The sequence below is a fragment of the Somniosus microcephalus genome, chromosome 1 (genome assembly GCF_052327205.1).
Source record: "Somniosus microcephalus isolate GS21.2 chromosome 1, FLI_Smic_1.0, whole genome shotgun sequence".
Lineage (NCBI taxonomy): Eukaryota > Metazoa > Chordata > Chondrichthyes > Squaliformes > Somniosidae > Somniosus > Somniosus microcephalus.
Window position 1 is genome coordinate 79,643,235 of NC_140987.1, and position 12,146 is coordinate 79,655,380.

General features: G+C 45.6%; 1 protein-coding gene across 1 annotated transcript in view; it reads right to left on the minus strand.

Moving 5' to 3' along the window:
- Window positions 1-981: 981 nt before the first annotated feature.
- LOC147124192 (paired box protein Pax-5-like) overlaps window positions 982-12,146 on the minus strand; it is a 159,118-nt gene continuing 147,953 nt past the window's right edge. Inside the window, exon 4 of the mRNA XM_085983673.1 lies at window positions 982-2,251. Coding sequence (XP_085839799.1) covers window positions 2,175-2,251 — 77 coding nt within the window. The 3' untranslated portion in view covers window positions 982-2,174. The remainder of the gene's footprint in view (window positions 2,252-12,146) is intronic.

Consider the following 12,146-nt stretch of genomic DNA (forward strand, 5'->3'; position numbering starts at 1 on the left):
AGCATCCCCCCGCCCCACCCGATCAGGGCCCTGACCTCTCAGCATCCCCCCGCCCCACCCGATCACGGCCCTGACCTCTCAGCATCCCCCCGCCCCACCCCCACCCAATCACGGCCCTGACCTCTCAGCATCCCCCCGCCCCACCCCCACCCGATCACGGCCCTGACCTCTCAGCATCCCCCCACCCCACCCGATCAGGGCCCTGACCTCTCAGCATCCCCCCGCCCCACCCGATCAGGGCCCTGACCTCTCAGCATCCCCCCGCCCCACCCCCACCCGATCACGGCCCTGACCTCAGCATACCCCCACCCCATCACGGCCCTGACCTCTCAGCATCCCCCCGCCCCACCCCCACCTGATCACGGCCCTGACCTCTCAGCATGCCCCCGCCCCACCCCCACCCGATCACGGCCCTGACCTCTCAGCATCTCCCCGCCCCACCCCCACCCGATCACGGCCCTGACCTCTCAGCATCCCCCCGCCTCACCCGATCAGGGCCCTGGCCTCTCAGCATCCCCCCGCCCCACCCGATCAGGGCCCTGACCTCTCAGCATCCCCCCGCCCCACCCGATCACGGCCCTGACCTCTCAGCATCCCCCCGCCCCACCCCGATCACGGCCCTGACCTCTCAGCATCCCCCCGCCCCACCCCCACCCGATCACGGCCCTGACCTCTCAGCATCCCCCCGCCCCACCCAATCAGGGCCCTGACCTCTCAGCATCCCCCCGCCCCACCCGATCAGGGCCCTGACCTCTCAGCATCCCCCCGCCCCACCCCCACCCGATCACGGCCCTGACCTCAGCATACCCCCACCCCACCCCCACCTGATCACGGCCCTGACCTCTCAGCATCCCCCCGCCCCACCCCCACCTGATCACGGCCCTGACCTCTCAGCATGCCCCCGCCCCACCCCCACCCCCACCCCCACCCGATCACGGCCCTGACCTCTCAGCATACCCCCACCTGATCATGGCCCTGACCTCTCAGCATCCCCCCACCTGATCATGACCCGACCTCTCAGCATCCCCCTGCCCCACCCCCACGAGCTAGCTGTTGGGGACGGCTGCAGCCTTCTACTACTCGTTCGTGCTCATGCCCGCCAGCCAGGCGGGAGTCTGCAACAGGTTATTTAAATGAGGCCCTGCCGTTAAGATCCCAGCTTAGCTGGGTTTTCCCCACTCTACCGCGCTCTCCTGCACCCTCCCTGCCTCCACATTAATATCGGGGCCTTCAGTGCGCGCGCGCACACACACACACACACACACACACACAAATAAAAAGGTGGTTTCGAAATGCAGCTGGATTGTTACTGAGCGATTCCCACATCGCACCAGGGTCATAGATATAATCTTTCTGGCCAGTTCTGGTTTACAGCGAGCTCAGAGCTTGCTCAGTGTACCTGGTAGTAACAAGTAGACAGGACTATCAGCTGGGATTTAGTTCCTTCTGAACCCTCTGAGTGCAGGACCTCCTTGCAATTTAGAAAATCCTATCGCAATACTAATGCAACAATGATTTTTTTTTTTAATTGCCAAATATTAAATTTGATAAACTTGGGTTCATGGACTGGATTGAGCCAAGTGCAATATTCAGAGTCTTTATAACTTTTTCAAAAACCGCAAATGTTTTAAGAATCTATTTTTTCGGCAGCACACACAGGGTTAAGGTTGATATGATGCAGTGTGTAATTACTGTACATGTACCTTTCTCTCTTCCCAATACCACTCTTCAAATACTTGCAAGTGCAGTGATTCAGTAATCAAGATCACGGTTTTTAAATATAGGCAGCATTTTGCTGCTATTCAGTTTGAAATCATTTCCCAGAAAAAGAATCACATAGAATAAAATATTACCCTCCTAATAAAACCACATTTTTCGTAAAATATTTTTTTAAAAACTTGAAAAGTCTTTCTTCGCTAATAAATGGATGCACTCCATCGGTTGCCTGGATAACTATCGGTGTGGGTCCAAGGTCAGCAGTTTCCATCGTTCTGCAGTGAAAACAGCAAACGTTCGGCAGCGGTCGTTCCGAGAGGGAGTTTGATTATCCTGCAGGAAGTTCACATTTGACCTTCTGAGCTTCACACATTTCCTGTTGTCTCAGACCTGATTGATATGTGTTGTAAGTGCACAATTTCTTTACTACCTGCAGCCTGTGCACCCCCCGCCCCTGGCTAGTGACGATCGTAGGCTGCGGCGGCAGCAGCTGGTGCAGATCCGCGGGCTGCGGTGCTGTAATAGTAGGGGGAACCTGAGAGAGAGCAACATCAGGGTTAGAAAGCTTTGCAGAGAAGAGAGGAAAGCAGTTCACATTAAAGTAGGTCAATGCCAGCACTAAATGAACGCCAATCAAGAAATCTGGGTTAACGCGCCAAACCTCAACCGCTTAGGATCAACTGCCCCTTTGGATTAGTTTTGGCTAGTTGGCCATCAACGTCTCATTTTTAAATATTAAAAGTAAATGAATAAAGTTGACCTCCTGTGGCATTGCTCACCGACAACAACAAAATTGTTGGAAAGGGTGTATATTCTAAGGGCTGATTCTCCAATCGGGCACATCCTGGCAAGGAACAGTGCTTGCAGCCAGTGCTGGATGTAACGCGATTTTATGCCCACTTAAATTAATGGACAGAACATCAGGCCTTGTAGGGCCATGATTATACAACCAGCACTGCACCTGGCCACAGTGCAAATAGGGGAATCAACCCTTATACAATGTACTATGAACTCCTGTTATGCTGTTCATCTGCCTGAACTATACAGATACCTTCATTTTGTAATGGGCAGGAAACACAGACCTCCTTTTCCAAATATTGATCCGTAATGGATCTGCCGTGTCACTGATCACGGATAAAAAAGTTCATAAAAAGTAGTTAAATAAATAAATCAATGCCCTTCATGGACTTTCAATACAAAAGTAAATGAAAGTTCCCCTCAGCCACTCATTATATCATTAGGGACAGGGTAGCTGATCAGAAACACAGAGCATACAATACAATGCATCACAAAATATTACAACTATATGTGCCTACTGTTTTACATGAAACAAACCCCCCCTCCCACCCCAACAAGCTGTCAATTCCTTTTAAATAAAGTGATCTTTCTACACTTCTCCTCCATTAATATTACAGTCACATCTTAGTCAGAGTTAGAGGGGAAAGTAAAGAAGGTGGGGAAGAGATGTAGTGGATAAACAGTATAAGGCAGAGTTTCCAGACCCGTGCCCCTGGGAAAGCGTGTCTCCCTGGGCACAAAGGGCAAGATAAAGGCCATCTTTGGCTTGGCGTCCATTTGTTTTGAATATGCCTCTGAACTGCTTTGGGACGTTTACGTTAAAGGGTTAGGCAAATGTAAGTTATTGTTGTAATTATGCACATTAACACCAATTTCATAAAAATCACCTCCTACTGAAGTTGTTTCTTCACGTTCCTAGCTATCCGTGTGCCCGCTCTCAGTAAGATTGACAATTTGTGCTAAATTATAAACACTTCTGCGCTACAGGCCCTTACTCATTTGAAATTGGGTCAAGTCAATGCAAACCCATTTTACATTGGACCCTTACAGCAAAGAGACTTTTATCCCTCATCGAATTCAAGCCCTAGGCCCCCATGGTGAAAGGACAGCATTCTAAGCCCCACTCCTTAAATGGAAGTTTCCTTTTTCCCCACCCAATAGCATTAAAAAATACCAGAGAAAAAGGAAAACCCATGGAACCAGAATTTAAAAGATCTCATGACACTGTCTAAAAAAGAGCAGGGAGTTCTCCCGATGTCCTGGCCAACATTCATCCCTCAATGAAAACATATGGGGCAGATTTTGCTGTCACAGGGCATGTAACAGCATCTGCCACTAGATAGGTTTGCCCCTGCACCCTTCAGCTCAAAACATTTTTGCCTACAAAGTTTCTGAAAGTGCGAGCTGATAACGGCACAGTGAGGGAAACGGGGCACTGGAACCCGAGTGAACAGGGCAACCAACAGGGTATCTCTGAAACCAATCAAATTTAAGGATTGGGAAATAAATACAGGAAGGACTGAGAAGGAGGGTGAATTAAAGGGGGCGAATTCATTGTCAAAAAACAGGTACAGAAAGAGAACTGAAAAAGATTGAATTAAGAGAGAGGGAAAGAGACAAAGGAAAAGTAAGAAAAAAATTAAAATTAAAAATTTGACATTTAAAATCACCCCCAAAAATTCAAATCCTGCAGGAATGAGACTCCACACATGTAATAGTTCATTTTCGGTGCCAGAGCGGCTGATAGGTAGTAATTAATACTTATCGTTAAACGGGTATTTGTGCTACTAATTACTAGCCCTAAATATCTGCGGCGGGTTTAGTTTGTATCTACCGCACAAATACAGCAACATCATGACATTCAATGCATTTCAGTGATAAGGCAGACAGCGAAATGCCTTTTTAGTGAAGCTAATGGACAGCAACCTAGACAGCAGCTTATGGATATTCCCATTTAACTGCACATCTGCACCTCACCTGAACTTACTGTACTATTTACACATAAATAACAGCAAGTGCCATTCACCTCACTGTTACTATGACAGCAAATTTTGGCCCGTGAAATTTGTCTCACTGCTGTTTGTGGGATCTTGCTGTATGCAAATTGCCACATTTCCTACATTACAACAGTGACTTCACTTCAAAACTCATGCATTTGCTATGAACTGCTTTGGGACATCCTGAGGACATGAAATGCACTTTATAAATGCAAGTGCTTTCTTTACCCATCAGTTTAAGAAATGTACCATAAATAGACAAAAGTGCAACAAATATAATTTGAACAGAAGAACAACTACCCCAAAGTGACAACATTCAATAACCTCTTTCATTACACATTTTATAACCATCTAACTGCAAGTTAGGGGGCTGAAGCAGCCAGAACATATATATTGTTTTTATTGAAACAGTTTCAATCCTTAAGAACAAAATCAGACGTGTTTGCTTCTGTGGAAGAGGAGTGGGACTATCTTTGATCCTGAAACTAGTTCAAAGTCCATTCAGACCCAAAGGGGGTGATTTTCATTCAGAAGTCGGGAAGGAGGCGGGACTACAACTTTCGGGGTTGTAGTCCTCCTCCATCGAGATGCGGCCAATCCACGCGATTTTCACTTGATTGACCTTGTTGAGCCCGCCCAGCGGGCTCAGCAGGCTAATTAAGGGCCACCCGGCAACAGGTGACGTCACAGACTGAAATTTCATCTGTCAAGACGTGTTGACAGATGAAATATCAGTGTTTCACAGCTGTTTGAAGCTGTCAAATACTGACAGTCTTACTTCTAACCTGAGTCCTTCTATGCAGACTCAGTTCGAAATCTCACCGGCACTGAAAGCTGCAGGCTGTCACTTTTGACAGATCGCAGCCATTCTGCTTTCTGTGTCGGCTGAATGATGGACTCCCGAAACCTAGAGGAAGGAAGGCTGTAACGGTAAGTACAGGTAATTTAAACTTCTTTACACACTTTAGACACACCAAATACACTTACCTTTGCACTCATGCACCCATCACTCACCTGAACACCGACATCTTGACCCCTCCAAGTCCTTCAACCCGACGGCCCGACTCCTCTAACCTGGCGTGGTTTGGAGCCGTCGGGAATCCCACACGACAACCTTCAAAATAGGGATTAGGCTAAAAACTGCCTGTTAACAGGCAGTTAATTGGCACTAATCCCTTCCCGCCTCGGGTCGGCGGGTCCCAGTGCGGGGCGGGTACCCGCCTCCTTTGAAACTTACATGGAGGCGGGTTTTGGGCGGGATGGTGTCGGGACCCCCAAATTTGGGAATTTAACCCCCCCCGCACGCCTCCAATCCCGATTCCACGGCACACTGAAAATCGACCCCAAAGAGTCTGATATTGGATTCAAGATATTAAGATGGAGAATATGACTGTCATCCTGGGTTCAATGTCCCGAGATGTCTTTAGCATGGTTTGTAAATATAATCAAGCATTTACTAAAAGTACTTGTGACATTTACAGATAGGACATCAGTCCTGCTCTATCCTTATTTTTTTTTAAACTTTACTGAGAGGCTAGCTTAGATGTCTGGGCTTTCCTGGGTAAATACTTGAAAAGGAAAAATTTGCAGGGCTATGGGTAAAGAATAGGGTAGTGGGACTAATTGATAGGTGTTACAAAGAGCCGACACAGGCACGATAGGCCGAATGGCCTCCTTCTGTGCTATTATCATTCTATGATTCTATGATCTCTGACTGGAATATCAGCTGTCCATTGGAAACTTGGACACATGGTTGGATGAAATTCCAGTTCAGGCTATACTATACATCCCTGCCAGTACAGAGTAATCGTGTGTCATTTGACATTCAGGGAACTGCAGATAGACAGTGGGGGGAATGAAAACCCACAATATAGCTTGACCACAAGAACTATCCAAAATTATACTATCCACATTCTACAATAAACACTTTCTCATTAAACAAAATCCTCAGGTAGCCTCAGACTTCAGCCCAGGTTCAGATTTGGAATGGATTTCAAAATAAACTGAAATTTGGTCATCTGACTCAGCGAGTTAGATTTAAGGGCCATAGTGCACTCGTCAAAATGGCAGTGGTCATTCACCTGAATCAGCAGCACGTGATACTGCTCTCCGAGTTTATGAAATGAGAAGCCTCAGTGAGTATGCGCACTGGTTCACGGGAGGGCAGGTGAAAACTAATACTGTGGGTTCAGCATTGCTGAGCATATTGGTGGATTAGACATATGCATCCACACAATATCCTGCCTCACCACTCTGCTCTCAGTAACTCATGGGCACATACCCCAAAACACGGCAACATACCACCCTCTTCATTAAGGACCAGGTGCATACTCACTACAACATCACATAACCTAGTCCTCACTAGATCAGAGAGGAACAAATGGATGAATTCGCACTATGTGGGCACATTTTCACCGTGCCCTGGACCATCAGAGGCTCGGTACAAGGCCAGAAGGCCACAAAATACTCTCACCTTTCAACTGTGAGATCAGTCTGACCCACTAGAAACCTACATACCTCTTCCCTTCTAGAATAGAAGGATCAGACAGATGTGGCAGGACTCCAATGCTAGTCTCTGAAGAATCATTTACATGTCTACTTCAGGTAGACTAGTACATGCCAGTCATACAGTGTCAGCTGTGACTCAGTTGGTAGCACTCTTGCCTCTGAGTCAGAAGGTTGTGGGGTTCAAGTCCCACTCCAGAGTCTTCAGCACAGAAACCTAGGCTGACACTCCAGTGCAGCACTGAGGGAGTACTGCACTGTCGGAGGTGCCGTTAAACTGAGGCACCGTCTGCCCTCTCAAGTGGATGTAAAAGATCCCAAGGCACTATTTCGAAGAAGAGCAGGGGAGTTCTCCAGTGTCTTGGCCAATATTTAAGCCTCAACCAACATCACCAAAAAAAAAGATTATCTGATCATTATCTTGCTGTGGGAGCTTGCTGTGCGCATATTGGCTGCCGCATTTCCTACATTACAACAGTGACTACACTTTAAAAAAAAAGTACTTCGTTGGCTGTAAAGCGTTTGGGACATCCGGAGGTCATGAAATGAGCTATATAAATGCAAGTCTTTTTTTTCTTTTTGAATACATTCACAAAGTGTCAAAGTAACTCAGCATTCCCATTCCTTCCAGTTATTCCCCCCCGCCCCCTTTGCACGGTATCTGACTGAGGGACAGATAGACAAACTCTAAAGCTATTCTTAAAAGCTGCCAGTAGCTGCACAAGAGTGGCATGGATCAAAAGCCCAGTCAGTGGAGAAGTGCCTTCTTTGCCACCTATCCTAGATGACCTGGTTGAGAACAGGAACTCGACCAGCTGAGATCCTATCACTATGACACAGCATATTAACACACCAACATGTGGTTCAGTGAGGCTATTCTCGGAGGGTGGAAGATGGGAGGCCGGCCAGGAGAGCCTTGGAATAGTTGAGTCTGGAGGTAACAAAAGCATAGATGAGGGTTTCAGTACAGATGGGCTGAGCCAGAGGCAGAGCTCAGCGTTATTACAGAGGTGGAAGTAGGCAGTCTTTGTGATGGAGAGGATGTGGGGTCAGAAGCTCAACTCAGGGTCAAATAGGTTGCTGAGGTTGCGAACCGTTGCAAACAGTTTAGTTCAGCCTGAGACAATGGCCAGGGAGGGGGATGGTGATGGTGGCTAGGGAACAGAGTCCGTGCTAGGAACCGAAGACAATGGCCTCGATAATAACCCCCGACGACGGGTGGGAGTAGGTCGGGAGGGTGGTTAAATCCTAAAAAACACGAAATGCTTCCCCAACCTGACTCATTCGCACCTGCTGCCATTTTTACGGCGGTGGGTTGTGAGTCGTGCAAGTGTCTTATCTTGGAGATGTGGGACACTTCATTAGCATATTTAAATCAGACTCCCACAGTGCAAGTTGCAGCATGATTTAAATTTACCTGCTGCCATGTGGGTTTCCCATGACTTAGCAGGCAGGAGCAGGAGGTGCGAGTTGCCAGCTCCAGAAAGTACAGTAAGTGCTTTTTCCCGCCCAGCAGTCAATCAGCCTGTCAATTTGGCCGACTGCCAAGTGGGAATCAGAATTAAATAAATGATAATGAAGTTCTGCCATTAAATTCAGCAGGGCCTCTGCTTCGTCAGCCTTGCCCGGTTCTTCTGCCATTTTCGGCCTCCCCGTAAATATCAGAGTCTATGGCTTTGGTCTTCCCAATATTTAATTGGAGGAAATTTCTGCTCATCCAGTACTGGATGTCAGACAAGCGGTGACACAAATCAGAGGAAGTGGAGGGGTTGAGAGAGGTGGTGGTGTGGTAGAGCTGGGTATCGTCATCGTACATGTGGAATCCGATGTTGTGTTTTCGGATGATGTCGTCAAGGGGTAGGATGTAGATGAGAAATAGGAGGGGGGCAAGGATAGATCCTTGGGGGACCCCAGAATTAATGGTGAGGGAGTGGGAAGAGAAGTCATTGCAGGAGATTATCTGGCTACGACTGGATAGATAGCAATTGAACCAAGCGAGGAAAAACTGACAAGCCATCAGGTATAGTGGGGAGAATGGGCTAGGTTAAAAGAAAGCAAAAATTGGACAAAGATAGCCATGTTTCCATGACAACTGCAAGCAGCTAAATCAGGAGCCACATTGAAGCCATCCATGGAGCTGGTCCCAAATGTCCAGTCCTTTTGGTTGGGGTGGGCAGTCTGAATGCAAGACACACACATTTGGAAGCAGTAAGAAAAATTGCATGTGTAAAATTTTTTTTTAGGCTGGTATAGAGTTCTGAGATTGTTAAATAAATCCAGCAGCATTTACTCTAACATTAATCAATTAGAATGCACTTCAATAACATATCCATCATTCTCACACCATCTCAGGAACCCGAACGGTCAAAGTCATTTTCATACGCCAAGACACCTCTAGAGGACATGACCTCAGCACCGGAAGTGCCCTAATTATTTAACAGTCGTGAGGCAAACAGTCATATACAATGACCCCATACCCTTGTAAAAAATAAATGCTTAAGTAGTTGGGTGTATTAGAGTGGGGATTCTGTCAGCTCGAGTTAAATTCTGCAGTAAACACATATCGGTGTCAGTGAGGAGATAGGAACAATGCATCAAAAGAAATTTATCTTGATCTATGTCAAGTTAAAAGTAATGAGCTAAAATGGCACAGGAGTTATCACATTCAAAGAGCATGAAATTGGATCATTTTTCTTCATTAGATTTTGTTACTTGCATTTAGTGTTCTTTTAAAATATCAATTTGAACTCTCTTCCCCTTTATTCATTTATACTTCATTTTAAGCATTTTATTTGAATTTTCAGTCTTAACAACATCTGCAATGTACACATTCCCTCAGCACACCCCAAACAATCACATATCACAACTGCCAGCTGACGGAACTCCTTGTCATTTGACACTCTGAAACAGGCAGCCATGTTGAGCAATCATCGTGTGGAAAGCCATGCATCACCTGAGACCCTCATGGACTGGCCAATGTTGCAAAAGGCAAGGAATGCATTGGACACAACGTCTGTGTCATGTTGTATTGAAAATATAAACGTGAACGATTAATCTCAGGAAAAAACATTCTCTCTGGGTTCTTAACTGGGATTTTAAACCAATCCATGTAATGGAAAGGTAGACGGTCGAGGAAAATGTTCTACACTGGGCTTTTGGCCAATGTGTCTAATGGGGACAATGTTGGCAGCCCAAAGGATATGTACAGGTCATGAACAATGTTCCCTTTAAGCTGCACGGCTGCACAGCCCTCAGGAGCTCCCGTGCAGCCGGCTCACCTGCTTTTAAATGGAAAAAAATACGCATGCACGGAATTTTGAATGTGCCATGCGGTTAAAGGGGCAGTCCAGCCAAAAAAAAAATGAAGAACACTGGTCATGAATGACATTTTTACATAATTTAGTTGAGGATCTCATAGGCAACATGCTTGAGATTATACTGATGACAAACATGCAGAGTGCAATAAATCAGTTATAGAATAATGGATGTTTGGAGTGAATTACAGATATGTATGTGATCCCGACTTGGTTCTGAGGCAGCATATGACTAGTACAGATAATAAGGACTCCTCCTCCCACCCCCCACCTCGTGCCCCTCACTCCCCCAACACAAATATTTGGACTTCATCCTACAATCACTTGACCTTTCTTCATTTTTTTTAAAGAGATGACAAAACAAATGGTCATTGGCTGAAGAAGAATTGACTGCGTAAGTGAAATTATGTCCATTTTAAAGCGCAATGGGCATCTGACCATAGAGATTACAAAACAGGGCAGGAAAATATCTAAACATTTTTAACACAAGAACATGCAGGCCTAGGATTTTCAGCAAACACCAAGGGGCACATCCTGGGTATAAAGGATCATCTGAGGGCAGAACATAGAGGTAAATCAGGTAGCGCGGGGGGGCGTTGGGTAGGGGCATCACATGCAGCTAACACAACCTACCTAATATTTTTAAAAATTATTCTAAGGATGTGGGCATCACTGGCAAGGCCAGCATTTATTGCCTATCCCTAAGTGCCCTTAACTGAGTGGTTCAGAAAACCCAGCCTACTGTACCCTAGCGACACCAAGTCCTGCATTGCACTATATCATGCCATATCACTACATTCTCTATATATTGTATTTCCTTTATATACCACTGTTACATTATATATTACACAATATTATATATTATACACTATATTATATTAATGCACTTTGTGTATATTATATCGTAATATCTTGTATGCATTATATTGTGTTCAATTATACAGGTATTTTTAGTATATGTTATGTCATACCATAACAGTACATCTTGTTTATACATACTAACTCATTTAAATACATGTAAAGCTACACACACACACGTAGAGCACCAAACTATGATACAATGTTTCCTAAACATTTAATGTAAAGTTCCATCTTCAGACCTTCTTCACTCCCAGGCGGTAACAGACAGCCTGCTCCTAGTCCTCTCTGAACACAGCTATCAGAAGGTACGAAGGATCACTTGGGGTGATCCTGCCATTCTATTTACCCTTCCCCCTGCAAGAGAGATGGTGCAGTCTCCATTTGATACCTCTTCGACCAACGTGGCTCAAAGTCGAGAAAGGAGTAAGCAGGGATCAAACATGCATTAGCTCGCCCTCAATCACTGAGTATGTGCATCTAATGTATATACTGTATATTGTGCTAAGTAACATCTCTATCACTTATGCCAGGCAGCATTTTTTGGGGGGGGAGTGGGGGGGGAGGGGGGGAAGAGAGAAAAAAAACCCACAATGTTAGTGCGGTAGACTAATATTAAAAAGGGATTTTTAAAAAAGCTGCCATTACTGACAAAATCCCAGAGCAGGCTCAATGGACTGATATACCAGAGGAGCAGTACTGAGCCTAACAGTTACAAAAAAGGCACAAAGAAGATTATAGGGTATAACATAAATAAGATGTAATGATATGGTACGGAATGATATACATTATACATAATATATCACATGTACTTTATGTATTATACCTGTACTAAATCCCCATCTCATATACACTGCACTTTGCATATATTATATCAGTCTAAGGATAAGGAGTAAGCCATTTAGGACAGAGATGAGGAATTTCTTCACCCAGAGAGTGGTGAACCTGTGGAATTCTC